At 33.4% G+C, this 19,233-nt stretch overlaps 1 protein-coding gene across 1 annotated transcript in view; it reads left to right on the forward strand.

Annotated features, from left to right (window-relative positions):
* The window catches only part of LOC145324757 (diaminopimelate decarboxylase-like), a 58,277-nt gene that overhangs the window by 20,823 nt on the left and 18,221 nt on the right, over positions 1-19,233 (forward strand). The window contains exons 2-11 of the mRNA XM_080167367.1: positions 11,931-11,998; positions 12,698-12,804; positions 13,355-13,437; positions 14,285-14,401; positions 14,673-14,717; positions 15,519-15,643; positions 15,890-15,962; positions 17,213-17,261; positions 18,543-18,603; positions 19,051-19,101. Of these exons, the coding sequence (XP_080023493.1) occupies positions 11,936-11,998; positions 12,698-12,804; positions 13,355-13,437; positions 14,285-14,401; positions 14,673-14,717; positions 15,519-15,643; positions 15,890-15,962; positions 17,213-17,261; positions 18,543-18,603; positions 19,051-19,101 (774 nt within the window). The 5' untranslated portion in view covers positions 11,931-11,935. The remainder of the gene's footprint in view (positions 1-11,930; positions 11,999-12,697; positions 12,805-13,354; positions 13,438-14,284; positions 14,402-14,672; positions 14,718-15,518; positions 15,644-15,889; positions 15,963-17,212; positions 17,262-18,542; positions 18,604-19,050; positions 19,102-19,233) is intronic.

A 19,233-nucleotide genomic window follows, 5' to 3' on the forward strand; every position in this document is an offset into this window, starting at 1 on the left:
AAAAAGGGAAAGGTGAGAAGTTTTTAAATTTTGACGTAGACAATAATCGATAAAGTATTTCTTGGATGTTGCATCAGATTATTTTCAAGCAATCTGATAAAGTATTGCTTGCAGCTGGCTAAAATATCGATACTCCCTCTTTACCCCATTCCATCCTCTCCTACTGGATGAACGAACTGACCACAAATGAGATCCATATCAGCCAGCTAAATTAACGACAATTTTTACTCTGTAAATATATCCACGTACATCATATATCTATTTAGACAGTGTATTCTTTATCTTTGGTGTAGGTGAGTGGGTTATTAGTAATAAAAGTTTTTTGATGGTCTCCTGGACACGTATTTTTAAAAAGTGTTAGGCCCTGGTGGATTCTGGACAGGTATTAAATGGAATTTCTGGTCTTAGGAGTTAGATGTTAATTTCATTAATAAAATATGTATCTTTTTTAATATTATTACCCTTTTTTACGAAAAAAAAATAAATCTGGCTCCAGGTTCAGGTCCTGCAGGCTTTCAGGTGAGTTCTGGACAGGTATAAAATAAAATTTCTTGTATTAAGTATCCGAGGTAAAAATATAAAAATCTGAAGGAAGAGTGTTTATCAGGGATCTTAAGGGATAAGACAATGGACGATAATTTAATGCACATCCTCCATGATGATAAACAAGATTACCCCTTTTGCAGATTAAAATCATTGATAGAAAAGTATAGGCACTATTAGTTTGGAGTTGACTAATCAAAATTCACAAAAAAAGTACCAAAATATCCTGCAGGCGAATAAGATAATGTAGTTTAATTTACAGTCCGTTGTCCCCTCCCTCCCTGGGGATTTATTATAATTCCTTGCTCGTACGGGATAACCAATATCTGATATCTTTGATTATTCTGTCCAATCTGACGGAATATGTATTAACATCTAAAGGGATAAGACAATGGCTGATAAATTGATGTACATCCACAATAATTAACACAAACTTAAACCTTCTGTAGATTACAATTTTTGGTTGAAACCTTTGGACACTCAACTCCATGAACCAACTAATAAAAATTCAATAAAAGTCCACAAAGTTGTTAAGCCACCGAATAGGAAAACGTTATTATAAGACTTTGGGGACTAGTGTAATAAACAGTCCCAACGTCCCCTTCCTCCGTGGACAGAATATGTATTATGGCATACTTATTATTTAGAGCAAAGCTTTTCTATAACTAGGATGGGGGTGTCCGTTCGTAACGGGTAGCCTTTATCGTTTATATTGGCATATTAGAATTGTCCTACTGATTTGAAGCTTAGCAAACTGTTGCGTAGATCCTGACTAGAAATCTTTCATTTCATTTTACATTTGACGTTTTTGGCCACGTGATTTTTCAATATGATCGTTCGAAATTATGTATATCATATTCATATAAAAAGCAGGAAAATCTAATTTTATTAGTGTAGTTTATTTTGTCATCAAAAGTAAGATAATAGTTATCTATCGTATCGTATTATAGACAGCTTTCCGCTAATGGTGAAAAGAAAAATTAAAGATCAATTCTAGATTCTATCCCCACGATATTAGCTGATTTTAAAGACCCAATTTAAAATCTGGAAAGGGTCAACGAGCTGTGGTCAGATTCACATATCTCATGCTCCTCTATTCTTTTACTTTAATGGGGACTAGCGGCTTCGCCCCTAGCCTCTAGGGGCTTTGCCCCAAGAGGTTTAATAAAACCAATTTTTCGTATTTTAGATTTTAAAGGAAAATGGAAAAAAAAATTTTTTGGGGGGGGAGTAGTCGACCCCACTATCTGAATTTTAGTTTTTAAAAAAAAAATTTGGGGGGGGATTTCTCATTTTTTGGGGGGGTTGGGGGTGTCCAACCCCCTAATAAAATAGCTTAAAACCATCACAGGACCAGTAGGTATAATCCCTGAAAAGTAGAGCCCAATCGGTTCAGCGGTAACTGAGATCTTAAGCTTTAGACGGACAGACAGACAGACATCGTTCTACTTTGTATTATAGATATATTGCACCCCTGCATAATAAACATACATAACAGTCGATCAAGCATCCTTTACATGTTAAATTGACACGTAAAGACTGCAATTTTGTTCACACACCCTAAATTTAAGAAGAGTATGATTGACACTCTCCTTAGTTGTGTTAACGCGGTGATTTTGAGTTCTTGAGTAAACATCTACAATGGGGATGGATATTCACCCACCTTCTGAAGTTCTGCACGCTTATAAAAGAGAGCATTAATTTTTTCATGGATCGGCAGCCGCTCGTCCCAGGAAGGAAGGGTACAATGGGCTGTTTATTCCAATGTTTCCCAAAGTTTTTAATAACGTCATTTTATTAGTTGGCTTAACAACTTTGGGGGCTTTTAATAAATGTGATTGGTTGATTTATCAGGTTGAGTGTCCAAACGTTCCGACAAAAAAATTGTAAGCCTCAGAAGTGGAAATTTTGTGTATCATCATCATTATCCCTTTAGATCCCTGACCTCGTCCTGTTTGGTTAATAATCTGCAGTTACAAACTATTCAGCTGCAGAAATTTAGTCGCTGCCAATCTAAGCCAATTAATATTGTGCGGCTACCATACCATGCGCTTTTTTTATGTTGTTTTTTAACCTGAAGTAGAACAAGGATGAAAGCTTCCGTAAGTTGGGAAGCACATACAAAAAATACTAAATGAACAAACATTAAAGTAAAGAATAGAGGGGGCATAAGCTATACGTAAGTTAACCCTCAGAGTAGGTCCTCTGCCCCGATTTTGTATTGGGTCTTTAAAATCAGCTTATAGCATCGGAAATATAAACACAACCGAGTCCCTACTTAAGGGCAGAAGCAATTTGCTACACTGTAAAAAAATAATTTTTTAATTTAGTATCAATTGATACGCTGGGGTTGTATTAGACCTGGACCCGTAAGTGTGCTGTATTAACAAAATGAATACCTAACAATATGTAGTACATACCGTAATAACTATTACTATACAGAAATATTACAGAGTAACAAAAATTAGGAACCAGAGTATTAAAAACTTTCTTCTAGTGTAATGAATTTTATTTCATAGAGAGTATTAACCCATTAGTGCCGAGTGCCACTTTTATGGGCCGATCGAGCTGAAAGTTTCAGGGAAGCTTTATAATGGTCAAAACGGAATTCGTATTTTTTTGTTTTGCTCTAGTGGCGCGCACAGGAAAGTTGCAAAAAAACCCAGTTCGGCTCGGCCATAAATACCAACCAGGCATTATTACCCGTTTTTGGTGCTTTCCCCCGGCGTTAAAACCCGGTTTTCCTGTAAAAACCCGGTTATTTTGACCAAAAATCGAAAAGTGTAATTTTTGAACGCCAAAAGTAAGATGAACACTTTTTAGAACTTTGATACGATCCATAATTGAAAACTACACAACCTCATGTAATCTATAGAGCTACAAGTATAAAACGAAGCAATTTATTTCAAATTTAGTGTTAACCCTGTTTTGTTGTTGTTGTCAAAAAAGATCTATTAGTGAAACCGGGTAATAAAAATTTCAGACTCCAAATGGAAATGCCGAACCGGGCTTATATAGGGCGTAAAAAAACGATAAAAAAATCATATAAAAAATGATAATTTAAATAAAACGAATTCACAAATAGATGTACTTGTCAATAAACTTTAGATTTAACGAAAAAAATCAGCGACTTTACTATAAAAACAAAAAAGTTAGATGGGGTACTTTGAATTTTCATGATTTTCAAACTTTGTTGATCTATACCGGCAAACGGAAGTAAGCAAAACTACCTGCTCCAGGGGGAAATGAAAGCCAGGGTAGTAGAGGGGGGATTCATACTGAGAATGATGCAATTATGAAGCCGAAAACCGTTTTTTTTTACATTTTCTGGAACCGGGTTTTAAAACCCGGTTCGGCACTAATGGGTTAAATGATACTATAAAATGCACATTCTTTATTTAGTAATACATATTACTCCATAGAACACTAAGTAATCTATAATACAAAGTAGCTTGATGTCTGTCCATCCGTCCATCTGTCTGTCCCTTAAGATCTTGGTAACCACTGAACGATTGGATTCTACTCTTCAGGGTATATACCTATTGGTCCTGCGGTGGTTTTAAGCTATTTTCTTGGGGGGTGGGACACCCCCAACCCCCCCAAAAACAAAAAAATCCCCCTCCCAATTTTTTTTTTTTTTTTTTTTCTACAAATTTTATGAATTTTATGAATTTTACGAATTTTACGAAACGTACGAATTTTACGAATTTTGCAAATTTAATCGCAAAATGTTTTCCTGCTGGGTAGGTGCGAAAATTTGTGATCCGTTCTGCTGGGTAAGTAATAGAAGATGTAATTATACCTCTTGGGGCAAAGCCCCTAGAGGCTAGGGGCGAAGCCACTAGTACTCAATACAGTATTGGAATCTTCCTTATATCGTAATGAGGTTTTTTTGCAAGAACGTATGGGATGATGCTATACAGTAATGAAATGAATATATAGTATTATCTGATTCTAAATTTCTTTTTTATTTTTAACAGTGTAGCAGACGAAAAAGGTCTTGTGGTAGGTAGTTGTATTGATTATACATCTATACTTATACATTTATTGACCAAACGGATAAAGGGAGTTGAAATCAAAAAGAAAGAGTGATACGGATCAAGGAGGGAGGGCCAAGAAAATCACACACGGACTGACGATCAGACAGGAAAGGCAAAGCAAATTATAGAGTAGCTTTGCTACAAAATAAAAGTAGGGTATGGTATAGTACATGGACAATATTACCATTTAACAAGTACAATTCTGGCGAGCTTACACAAAAATATGTCATCAAAACATATACACAGGGAGGGAGGGGACATTGGACTGCTTAAATTGCACTGGTTCCCAAAGTTCTATAACAACACTATCCTATTTGGGTACTTTCCTAGAATTTTGATTGGTTGTTTACAAACTTATAGTGTTCACACTTTTCAACCAATAATTTATTCAAATAACTTTGTTTCTCCTATTTTAGGGTCTAGAATTATTTATCTACAATTGTCCTATCCCTTTAGATACCTAATTATTGCCCAGCCACTACTTTATGATTATAACTAGCGGCTACGCCCCTAGAGGTTTTTAAATGTTTTTTTTTATATTTTAAAAATGTCTGTGTTAGGTTGACGTTTATGTTGCGTTGGAATCTCTTTATAAAATCGTAATCGTAAAAACAATTTTGATTTTTTTTATTTCTCTTGGGAGGGTGGTGGTACTCTTCCCCAAAATAGTTATAAACCTTCCCGGGACCTATGAGAAGCTACCCTGTTAAGGAGAACCCGATCGGTTCAGCGGTTAGCGAGATCCTTCGGTACAAACAAACAGACATCCTGTTACTTTAGTATAAGGATAACTTTTTTTAATGCTACAAATTAATGAATCATGAATAATGCTTTTTGGTTATTTATCGCATCGTATTATAGACAGCTTGTCGTGGATATTAAAATGGAAACTGATAAGATTAAAACCAGTTTTGTAAGCCCCGAAGGTCCAGGTTAATACAAGCTAATTTTTATCATTTTTATTTTAATATTCATGGGAAATTGTCTGAAATGCGAAGGACTAACAATTTTCCCTCTCCTAGAGGCTAGAGGCGAAGCAACTAGTATTTCATAAGACAGAGATTTTACATCTTTATGGATTTTATGTGAAACTTGTAAATGTGTGGACCTCTGTTGTTAATATGAAGTGTTCTTCAATTTTACATTTAGTTTAAAAATATTCGACATTTCCTGTATATCGAAGATAGGTAACTTAAAATCAACCCCCCTCCCTTGCCTAAAAAATGTGATACAGCGGATGGGAATCAAGAAAGTCCAGGCTATTTCTATTTTTTTGAGGGGGGAAACGACCAAAAAAAAAATTTTAAGCCCCTCTCCTTGCAAAAAAAAACATGAAACACATTGAATATCATTACCAATAGGTCTAAGTGAAACTTGCAGTGGGCTAAAATAACGCTATCCACCGCACACCCCCCCCCCTCTTCTTCCGCCTTCTAATTTATTCTTAGATTAGAAATTTAAAAATAATCTATCAAAGTTTTAGAGAATGTTACTTTGATCAATACAATCCTTATACAAAGCTTACCCCCTATAACTTTAAGCTAATCAATGGCAGAATGTGTTTGGGGGAAGAAAAATATCATCCATTTGCCTCTGGGATCTAAAGGGATAAGACTATGGCCTATAAAATGATTAACTTCCCCAATGATGATAAACAAAACTATCCTTATTGTAGATTACAATTAGTGGTTGAACCAACCAATCAAAATTAATTAATTTCCCAAAAAGTTGTTAATTCAACGAATAAGAAAACGTTATTATAATACTTTGGGGACTAGTGTAATAAATAGCCTATAGTCCCATCACTTCCTGCCTTCACCTCCATTCACTGTGGAAAAATGTTATTCTGCCACTTATTGTGTAGCAAGTATATGCTGTAAAAGTTAAATACCATCTTATTTTTATTATGTATCAAAGGATGGTTAAATAGGTTTCAAAATAATGCTTTCAAAACCCTATGCAATGTAAATTATAGCTCATATCGTTAATTTAGGCATGTTGGAATTGTCCTATCAATTAAAAACTTTGCTTGGTGATTCCTGTGACAGTTACTTACGATTTAGAATGCATAGCAGCTCTATAATCGTTAGGAGTTACAATCTTTAAAAGTCAACCCTATACATTTCTATATTTTTCACTTATTGAAGCTGAGATTCTCCTGAATTTCGTTTGACACTATGCTGCCGAGAGGCTTATGAAAAGACATTGGACTGTAAATTAAAATTATAACAACTCTATCTAATTCTTTACCTTAAAAAAAGAGTTCTTTTCTAATTTTGGAAACCTTCAGTGTCCAAACTTTTCATCTTTTATAATTTCTCATTTGTATTATCTCAAAAATGTTTAACTTTCTACTTTTTCATGACATTTTTCTATATGAAAAGTTTGCATAAAGCTTATATGATGTATGTAAAATGTTAAAAGCGAAGCTTTTATATAATTAGGGTCGCTCTGTCCGTACGTAACGGTTGGCTCTTTTCGTTAATTAAGGCAGGTTAGAATTGTCATATCGATTTCAAACTTTGCATGATGATTCATATAGGAGTTAAGTACGAGGTAGAAAGCGAAGGAACTCTATAATCTTTGTACCAGAATGTCCGTAAGTCAATTTTAAACATTTTGATTTTTAACTTTTTTAACAACCATTTTTTATGTGATATAATCATCTGATTGATCTGATTTTGGGAGTACTGATTCCTATTATTATGAGGTACAATATTGAAAGCGAAGCATCTCTATAATTAAGTCCTAAAAATATCAGTATGTCCTTGAACAGAATTCTGTATTTAAGAAGTTTTGCAACAAATATACGTATAATATTGTCAAAACTTTTATATGTTTATTTTGTAAATTCAGTCTGACACTCTATAAGAATCAATGTTCGTCTGTAGTGCCGTTCCAGAGCTTCGCTTTTATGGATGTTATCATCCTTGTTTTATATTGGATAAGCGCAGAGAATAAACGTGATTTTAAAACATTAAAACAGTTTTAAATAGAAAACTTTTTGACGAACATAGAAAGGTTAAAATATGTATAGATAATTTGACTAAAATTTAGGATGACAACATCCATAGAAGCGAAGCTTTTAAACGGTAGGACAAACGACCTTTAACACTTGCAAAGTGTCAGAACTGATTAAGCAGAATATTCAGGCATAATTCTAAAGCAAATTGTAAATAAATTTTTTGAAAACTTCCTAAATACATGATACTGTTTAAGGACATACTCACATTTTTAGAACTTTTTTATAGAGATGCTTCGCTTATAATTTTGTATCTTGTATTAGGAATCATTATTCCAAAATCAGATGAATAGGATAATTATAGCATACAGAAATTTGTTTTAAATGGACTTTTTGGTAATGATTATAGAGTTGCTAGGCTTCCTAAATCGTACCTAATTGTTATTGGAATCATAATGCATAGACGTTTGAATCGATCGTACAATTTGAACCTGATAAAATTAACTAAATGAGTTAATAGTTCCACGAAAAAGCTAGATGTCCGTGACGGACGGACCGACCCTAATTATAGAAAACCTTCCCTTTAACAGGGCGCTTCTGTTAAAAAAGGCTGTGTATTTACCATAAGCTTTTGTATATTTTGTACATGTTGTTATCATCCCTATTTAAACTTTTTATTGGATTTAAAAGTTTATGCTGACACCAGAGATGGGGATCCAATAGAATATGGCTTCAAACCCAATTAATATCTGCTGGATTAGAACTTGTTCTCAGCTATACTACAAATTCATGTATTATAGACAATTTTCCACTAATATGAAAATAAAATCATAAAATATTAATACCATTTTTGTTACCATGCGCCTTCGGACCTTCGAAGCTAATAAAACTGGTTATTATCCTATGATATTTATTTTGATATCCGTGGAAAGCTGTCTATAATACGATGCGACACATGAAAAAAAACAATCAAAATTAATTCAAAGTATCCAAAGTTGTAAGCGAACGAATAGGAAAATGTTATTATAACACTTTGGGGACTATAGTAATAAACAGCCCAATGTCCTCTCTCTCCTTGGGTCTTATCCACTTTCTCCCCCCCCCCCCCCCCTCCCAAAAAAACATCTCATTATCCCTAAAACTAGCACACAATAAAAAGCATGGGTGTCCTTTCTTCACATATCTCAATTTAAGTGAACTTATATATCAGAAATATGCATGCCTGGATGTGTAAATCAACATCATTTGAGAATAGATACAACTGTTTTTAGTTGAAAAGTAAAAGAACATATATGTAGGTTTCTAATTATTTTGGGGGATGGACCCTGCACCTTCTAAGAGAAATGGCTCTTAGAAAAGTGACCATTCCTATCCAATGATCTAATATTGAAAGAGAGGGTCAACCCACCCTCTCAAGTGCCCCTATAAATCCTTATAATAAAGTAACAGGATCTCTGTCTGTATGTCTGTGTGTAACGAAGGATCTCGCTAACTGCTAAACCAAAATGGTTCTTCTTTACAGGGTAGTTTCTCATAGGTCCTGTAAAGGTTTATAACTATTTTTTGGAGGGTACCACCACCCTCCCAAGAAAAAAATGTCCCCTCCCCTCCAAAAAATAATTTGTTTTCACCAAATAAAAAAAATACAGGGGGGGGGGGAGGGGTCGGACACCAATCTTTTTACCTCAAGTGCCCCTATAAACTCTGAAAACAAATGCAGCTCCAAACCCCTGGCTGCTTGAGACGTGTTTTTACATGCATTGAATACATAACAATATTCTTTGCGCTAACAATAGATGTATATCCCTAGATGGGCCACCAGACACAATACTAAATCTAACTTGAAAAAGGATTCTTAGCAGTCAAACATATTTGTTAGTTTTATAATAATACGAAATTTTGGGACGGTATAATTTCAAAAAACGAACAGATGAATATTGTAAAGTGGCAGACCTTATATAAGCAGGAAATAACTTTATAATTCTTAACAAAATTGTACAAAAATTTGTTGTAAAATTGCTTAAATACACTTACATTTTTCGGAATTAATTATAGAGATGCTTTGCTTATAATATTGTATCCTGTTGGCTTAGAAAACATTATTCCACAAATCGTATGAAAAGGATACATATCATACACAAAATTTTAGATAAACGTATGGACTATTTGACAATGATTATAGAGCTGCTACGCCGACTAACTCGTACCTAAATGTTATAGGAATCATCATGCAAAGTTTGAAATCGATAGGACGATTGTAACCTGTCAAAATTAACTAAAAGAGCTAACCTTTACGGTCGGACAAACGGACGGACGTATGGAACGACCTTAATTATAAAAAAAGCTTCGCTTTCAAAAATACATTTGCCTTTTGTAGGATGACCGACAGACTATACGCAGCAGGTAAATTGTATACTCAATGCCTTTTGGTATGTTTCATAAAAAAATAAACAGTCCTTAATAAACAGCAGCCGAGAAAATCACATTTCCCCACATAGAGTTATGTGATAGACAAAGTTAATATAGAGTCGCTTCGCCACTAAAAAACAGTAAATATGCCTCTCAAATATACATCCTTATAATAAAGTAACAGGATACTCAAGAGAAATCACACCTAGAAAATGCCCCCACCTTATCTTTTTATATTATTTTTAACTAAGCTTTAAAATGGGAGGTTCGAATTCAACCCACCACCATTTCAAGTGCTCCTAGAGGCCTCTAGGGGGCGTAGCCGCTAATTTTAAATATTATGTCTAGTTAAGAACTGTACATAAATAACTCATGTGATAAAAGATAATTAAATTAAATTAAGAGTGACATAAACTATCACTTTAGCTGCGTAGATTCTCTACAACAAGGCTATACCCGTACGTCTGTCATACAATAAAGTTATTTCACTATATTAACTATAAAGCTAAGCACACAGGCATTATTACATTTAATAAACAGTCCTAAAGATTTCTTATATTTTAACATAGTTCCACTTATATAAAAGTTACAGGATATCTGACTGTATGTGTGTCTTGCTAAACCGATATTTTTCTCTTATATGGTTCTTACAGTGGAGCTTCTCATCGGTAGAGGCCTCTTGGGGCGTGGCCGCTTGCTGTTGAAATTACGCTACCTTTGTACTAAACTATCCTTATTTTGTAAAGTTTGAACGTTTAAGTGACTATTACGCATATCTTGCGGTTTACACTTTTTCAACTTATTTTACTTTGTTAATATTGATTTATATAATCTTTTATCAAGGATGACAAAATCCACAAAATCAGGAAAACAAAGTTTTAACAAAAATTCCCTATTCCAATTACAGGATGGACATACTTGCATGTTAAGACTGATAGTAGAAATGCAATGCTCATAACATTTTACCATATTGTCATAGGATTCATATTATTCACAAGTTAGGGTGGGATAGGGTATGTACACATTCACATATGTAAAATCGTCCATAGATATATTTTTAAAAGCGAAGATTTTCTATAATTAGGGTCGGACTCGGTCCGGCCGTACGTCTGAACGTCCGTACGTTTGTCCGTCCGTAACAGATAGCTTTTTTCGTTAATTTAGGCATGTTAGAATTGTCCAATTAATTTCAAACTTTGCATGGTGATTCCTGAAGCAGTTAGGTACGATTTAGAAAGCGTAGCAACTCTATAATCATTACCAGAATGTCCGTACGTCCATTTTAAACATGTTGATTTTTTAACTTTTTTAACAACAATTTTTTATGTGATCTAATGATCTGATTGATCTGATTTTTGGTATACTGATTCCAGGGACAACAAAGTACAATATTATAAGTGTTAATTTAAGTTTGTCCTACCGTTTCAGTGCTTCGCTTTTATGGATGTTGTCATCCTTATTATTTTAAAGTTTAGTTTATTCTAGTATATATTCTGATTCAATTAACTGAACAAAAAAATCAGTTGTCTGGTGTATGTTTCAACTTCAACTTATAATAATTCCTTAGAACGATGGGACATTTTGTTTTGATACTATTTCCTATAAAATTTTTGAGTCTGACTAAAAACATTAAGGATATTTGGAAATCAGTAAAAAAGTGGATAAAAAGCTGCTTCAAAGCAGTTGGGCTTCTATAGTTGTAATTCTTTTCAAATATGCCCCAGAATGATGGAAATGTTGACAAGAAAAATCAAAGTTTCTGCCTTTATAGCAACAGATTAATAAATTTATAAGGATGGTTACAGCTACCTCGCCACCTTCTTAATAACACAGTAAATCTCATTTTCCCAATAGCTTTACGGACAGTCAAAGTGAATTATAGAGTAGCTTCGCTACTAACAAGGATTATAACATCCTTGAAATCAAAGCTCAAGTAATCAGACAAAAAAATAATGTGACAAAAAATAATGCTTTAGAAAAAATGAAGGATGTAATTGGTAAAATAGTTGAGAAAAATCTTATCGACGATGATCAACCTTCGCTGGTTAACTTATTTAGTATTTAATAGTTATTTATCGCATCGTATCATAACGGCTTTCCGCGGATATAAAATGTACAATTATAAGATTAAAACCAGTTTTTATATTCGTAGAAAACTGGATGTAATACGATGCTAGACATAGTTTTTTCGTATAGATGAGAACCGGTTCGTATCCACTGGATTCGAATGAATACGAGAAATTATATTCTATATGTAACATTGTCTGTACGGAGTTTTAGGAAATACGATTTACAAGGCTGACCTACAATATATATTTAGTTTATGATTTTTCAAATGAATATTTCTTATCAAATAAACATACACTTTATAAATCACTTTGCTGGACGCCTGTTCTTATTTTTAGTAGCGTAGCTACTTTATAATTAACTTTGTCTGTCCGTAACGTTATGGGAGTAATTTAATTTGCTAGGCTGTTATCCAAGTTATACAGCTGAAAGATTTCATATACAAGTGAGAATCTAGTATTTAATTTACTTTGTCCGTCGGTCTGTCAATTATTTTATAAAAACATAACATGTCAAAACATTTAAAAAATAAATATTAAAGGATTTTTACTTTTTATTCTTAATTTTGTTGACCAAACATCTGCTATTTAAAAACTTTGTTCGTATTAAGATTTATGATTTTATTTGTGCTTCTCTACTTATGGATGTATTAAACCTTGTTTATTTGATATTACAGGATGTTTTTGATTTGGACTATTTTGACAAACGTGTTGAGAGTCTTTTTAAAGCTTTCCCTGAAGACTTCTTTACCCATGCTCTTTCTATTAAAGCAAACCCTTTCAGGTATTTATTAAAAAAGTGAAACCTTTCTAAGGAATAGGTCCGTCCGTCCGTATGTAGCGGTTAGCTCTTTTTGTCAATTTATACATGTTAGAATTGTCCTATAGATTTTAAACTTTGCTTGATGATTCCAATAACAGTTAGGTCCGATTTAAAAATCCTAGCAACTCTAAAATCGTTACCAGAAAGTCCGTTCGTCCATTTAAAACATGTTGCTTTTTAACCTTTTTAACAACAATTTTTATGATTAAATTATCCTATTTATCTTATTTTTTTTAATGCTGATTTCTATTACATTAAGGTACAATGTTTTAAGCGAAGTATCTCTATAATTAATTCCATTTTTTCCCCTTAAACAGTATCCTGTATCTAAGCAATTATATATGTTTACATACTAAATTCTTCTTATCAAGTTCTGATACCCTACAAGTGTTAATGTTTGTTTGTCCTACTGTCTTATAAGAGCTTAGCATTTATAAATGTCGTCATCCTTGTTTTGTTATACCTATACCTGAAATGATATAATCAAGTCAATTGGAATTCTATTTTGAAGGTGTTTGCTGAAGCAAGTGCTAAAGCATGGCATGGGAGCTGAATGTGCTAGCTTTCAGGAGGCCATACATGCAAAGAATTTAGGTAACATTAAAATCATTATATAAAAGTAAAAGATTGTTTGCATGTGTATCGAAGGGTCTCGAAAACTGCTCAAACGATATTGTCTTTAGAATGAAGTTTCTTCAGGTTGACTGATCACTTTAACTATTTTGGGTATAGAATACTAGCCTACCACCCATAGACGTCCAAGGGGGGGGGGGGGTAATGGGGCGATTACCCCCCCCCATTTAAAATTTACCCCTACCCTGGGAACAACCATCTAGGAAGAGGTATTTACCCCCTCCAAACAATTTTGGGGGGGTAAATACCCCCCCCCCCAAAATAAAAAATCTCTATTAAAAAAAAATTTTGCGTGCTTCGCGCGCATTTTTAATACTATAAATTTAATAAAATTTAAATTACCCCCCCCAAAAAAATTTTACCCCGGTCCCCGGGGGTAAATTTTGGTGGGGGAAACTAAATTTACCCCTGCCAACAGATTTTTGGGGGGTAATTACCCCCCCCCCCAAGCATATTTTACCCCTGGGGTAAAAATTTTTGGGGGGGGGTAAATAAAATTTGCTGCGCGCTGTATTCTATCCGCCACCATGGCTCAACACGTAACGCATCCGCTAGTCATCGGGGAGGTTATAGGTTCGAATCTCGGCCCAATACTGAGTCATATCTAAAGACGTTAAAACTCGATCATTACCATACACAGTCAAAGGTCGTGCAATCAAAGAGTTGGTTGTGCTTAACCTAATATCCTTGGGTGTTAGAGTATCGCATCCCATTATAAGCGGATGATGCTCTGGATTCTCTAAATGATCACTTGTAAATCGAGGGAAAGCTAGCACATTATTTTTAAACTTAAAATAAATCCAACTAGGATTCTCACCAGCAAAGATAGTGTATGATTCACCAGTCAAGACAAGGAAAGAAATGTTCGAGGCAATCAAGCTTGGATTTTATATGAACCTGGACAATGAATTAGAAATTCAACAAGGTAATATTTATACATAAATCATTTTTATATGAGCTAGCTTTAGTAGCGAAGGAATCTTTGATTATTGATCCACAAGTCCGTAACGGTATTGTGGTAATGTGATTTTCTCATTTGCTATTCGAGATTACTTTTAGTATCTTAACATCTGCTATTTGAATTTATTTGTCTTATTTTTCTTGCATGATTGATGTGATTTGGTAATTATGGATGTTGTCATCCTTGTTTATTTATATTTTTTGTTACTCTCTAGTTTGATTTGATTTTTTTTTAGTTGGTGAATATTTGGCGACTTACAGTGGGCCAGTACCAGCCATAGGCATAAAATATAAACACATATCAATTATTTAAAGTAGTATGCTTTTTGACTGTAGTAAACGATCTTACTAACCGCTAAACCAATATGGTTTTCTTTTACAGTGAAGCTTTTTATTGGTCCTGAGAAGATTTTTAACTATTTTAGGGGAGGGGAATGTCCACTCTCCCAATGTAAATCACTCCTAGAACAAAATTACCCCCAGATTGTTTATTTCCTTTTCTTTTTAAAACTTCAATTCAAAATTAGTTGAAGTTTCTAGGGGCGTTGCTACTTTTATTATACATTAATTTAATACTACTAGCAGCTACCGCTCTTAGAGGCTACAGGGGCATTTGAGGGAAGGGTGGGTGTTTTTAGTTTTAAATAGAAAGATTTAACAAAAAAATGTAGGGGGGGATTATTTTCCAGAGGTGTTTCAATTTGGGAGAGTGGAGGTACCCTCCTCCAAAATAACTAATCTTTTCGGCGAAAAATAAAATCAAATAAAAATGAACCCAGTAATAGTGTCGGACTGATTATGACGTAACAAAAAAAATTAGCCAATGAGAGGACATTATTGACCAATGGTAAAATTCATAGTGGCCTCTCATTGGCTAATTTTTTTTTGTTACGTCATAATCAGTCCGACACTAATACTGGGTTCAATAAAAATAATCTTAGTTTTGTTTTCGCCGAGAGGCCAATAATTGTGTGTTTTTCATTCAATAAAATTGTCTGTAATATGACACGATACATTATTATGGTTCACGACCACTACCATAATGAAAAAATTAACAATTTTGTTTATATCTTAACCCGCAGGGCTGCGAATAAACCCAGTAGTTGGGGCTGGGGCTGACCTAATGGTGTCTACAGCTACAAAACAATCTAAATTTGGACTACCATTGCTCGAGGACACCAGGGAGAAAATTATCAAATATTTTGAGGTTATCATTAATGTAGAAGATAAAATAGATAACAATCATAAATAATCAATAATAATACCTAATTGCTGCAGGAATAGTATTTTAAAATCCATAGAACGATACTAGATCTGACTACCAAAAATGTGTTTGAAATAAAAGTAATATAATAATAATACCTAATTGGTACAGGAATGCTACTATCAAAATAATCAAAATACTAGATCAACATCTGATTTACAAATATTTGAAATAAAAAACTTTTTGCAGGATAATAAATGGTTAACTGCTTTGCATATACATGTTGGAAGTCAAGGCATTCCCCTTGATATGTTTGTCAAGGGTACATTTTCAATTTAGAGGTTTTTTTATTTTAGTTCTTGAGTTATCGATTTACAAAAGTAACAGGATGTCTAACAATTATTGGTTGTCTGTCCATTCATTTGTCTCTTAAGATCTTGTGCTTTTCAGGGAACACTTTCTCGGCATGTGATGGTTTTAAGCTATTTTTGAGGATTGTAACATTAAACTGCCACTAAAATTACCAAAAAAATTATACCCTCCCTGAAAAATTTAGCCATTAAGGAATTTGTTTCAAACCATTAGTGCCTAATATAAGAATACAAGTATCTTTTAATAGGTTAGCATTAACAAGCACAAGATCAATGTAAATTTTCTTCAATTAATAAAAACGTTCATAGATGCATAGATTTATGTATAATCTATATCTAAACTAATATACTCTAGTAGCGGCATACAAAGTTTCTGTTGGAAGGAGTCAGTAAGTTATTGAAGGAAGGTGATTCCTACAGGGTGTTTCAATAGAAACGTTTTTTTTCAAATCTTAATTATGCATAGAAAATATAACAATTATATAAAATGCTTTATATATTTGGAAAACCTATTTTGGGACAATTATGTTTCAAATATTTGAAAATAAATTTTTCAATAAATCATGCCTTAAAAACCGGTTTTTCCAAGGGCCTTATTTTTGAAGATTTAGGGATTTCAGGTTGTTGAAAAAATGTTCACATTTTTGAAATTCAAATTGCGCGGCTTGTATTAATAGTAGAAAAACGCCATGCATATCGTTAGAATTGTCATAAACTCTATTTTTTGGAAATATAAGTGTCATTTTTGTGCTATTTGTAGTTTAGAAGCTACATTGAAAATTGTGAGAAAGGTTGAAAAGTTTTAAGTAAGTTGGAACATTTTATCACGTAGCTCCTAAACTACAAATAGCACAAAAAATAGAGTTTATGACAATTCCAACGATATGCATAACGTTTTTCTACTATTAATACAAGCCGCGCAATTTGAATTTTAAAAATGTGAACATTTTTTCCACAACCTTTAAATCTGTAAATCTTCAAAAATAAGGTCTTTGGAAAAACCGGTTTTTAAGGCATAGTTTGTTGAAAAAATAATTTTTAAATTTTTGAAACATAAATGTCCCAGAATAGGTTTTCCAAATATATAAAGCATTTTATATAATGTTTTTACTTTCTATGCATAATTAAGATTTAAAAAAAAACGTTTCTATTGAAACACCCTGTATAAATTCCTAAAAATATTAAAAAATATTTTCTTCAGGAGTTGAAGTAATGCACAAGTTTGTATCTGAATTAGAGTCAAGAGTACCAGGAATATTTTCTTGTCTGTGAAACTACTCTATGACTTAATTGCCGTATGTCTGTCTCAGTGGCGTGCGAAGCACTTTGTCTAGGGGGGGGGGCAGTTTGAAGATATTGTAAAATTTATATATACTAATTTCAAATAAGGGCGTTTTAAGGGGTGGGATTATTTGATTATGGGCCTTCTAGTCCTTATCCCTTCTTCCCCATCCCTTGTTCCCGTTTATATCCCCTATCTCTTCCCCCCCCCCCATCTCTTTTCCCTTATCCCTTCTCCCCACCCTGCAATGACCGAAGAGAGCTAGAAAGCATCTTCGAAAAAAAAAGTACAGAATATAATTTAACCTCCCCCCCCCCCCCCCCCCACCACAAAACATTTTTTATGGATGGAAGGGGATGTTATAAAATCTCAGGAGGAAGGATGAATAACCCCATTAAAAAATTTTTTTTGGGGGGGGAGGGGAGGAGATAATAACACTCATTTTGGAAATAATTTACCAAAAATTAACCTAATATGTAAAACTGATTTTAAATATTTCTTTATTGTATGACAACAAGGATGACAACATCTTTAAGTAGCAAAGCACAAAAAATCATTAATAAGAATACAGACAAGTAGATTTAAAGAGCATCTGTTGAAATAAATATATATTTTAGGTAGAAAAAGTCACAAATCCTTTTTCCTGCATATTGTGAGATGACAGTCAAAGTAGATTACATACTGGATGCTCAAAACAGCGAGAAATTTTATTTTTTTAAATATTATAATCCACAAAAAAATTTATTGTACCATAAAAACCAAAGATATAAAAAACTATGTAAAAAATAAAAAAAATTACTTGTCCTTTCAGCTACAGATATAAAAATCTCTTAGAAATATGGAAAACTTTGGGGTATAGTCTCTTTTGTGGCAATGCCTCTTAAGGGGCATTTCGTCGTATTTTCATTGTAGCTTTTAATAGGTTATTCTAGGTTAAGTTAGGTCAGGTGATTTCCCCGCAGGGTTAGGCAATTGGCCCCGCAGGAGCTATAAATAGGTGAAATTACGACGAAATGCACCTTAAGAGGCAATGTCACAAAAGGGACTATACTCGAAATTTAAAAGATACAAAAATACCCAAAAACATCCTGAAAAGCAGTCCGACATCCATGAATTTTTAATAGTGTTTTAAGGAGAACCATACTGGATTAGCAGTTAGCAAGATCATAAGCTACAGATACAAACAAAGACAGACATTTTGTTACTTTTCTACAAGGATATCATAATTCAATAGTATTTTCAATGTTTTAGGCCAGGTTAAAACTATTGATATCGGAGGTGGCCTTTCTACATCTTATACAGACAGTCAGGTAAAAGGATTTTATATAAAAAAAGACAATAAATTCCTATTTACAGAAAGTTTTTTTTTAAAAACCGAAAAGCTACATATAGGTGCTTATATGAGAGAAGGTAAAATGAGAGTGAGAGATTGGCAGGAGAGAGAGAAAGTAAAAAGATACAAAGCAATGAGATATTATTGTATTGTACCATAAAGGGATTACAAAGTATTTTTTAGTACATAAAACATGGATAGAAACACATATATTTTTTTTTGCTGCTCAGTCCCTTTAACTTGAGTGAGAACCGAATAGAAATCACTGTTTCTGACAGAGGAAGACTAAAGTGCTAACTGTTCCCTAGAAAATGTTCCCTTTTAATTGTTTTTTTTAAATCGCTAAAAATAAAACAAAAAGCTTGTTAGCCTATGATGAATTTTAAAAATAATTAAATCATAAGCAATTCATCCTATTTTTAAGGAACCTAAAGCATTTACATATCAAACCTACAGGGATAAACTACAAGAAAAGGTACTTAGTTACTTTTGTAATGGTTAATGATAGGGCAATAGGCCAAATTTTACCTTTTCACAAATCGATATTATGCCATCAGGAGTTTGAAGCTTGAATATATCAGGATGGGATTAGATTTTCACCCAATTT

The sequence above is a fragment of the Acartia tonsa genome, chromosome 7, assembly GCF_053477335.1.
Source record: "Acartia tonsa isolate MP-2025a chromosome 7, ASM5347733v1, whole genome shotgun sequence".
Lineage (NCBI taxonomy): Eukaryota > Metazoa > Arthropoda > Copepoda > Calanoida > Acartiidae > Acartia > Acartia tonsa.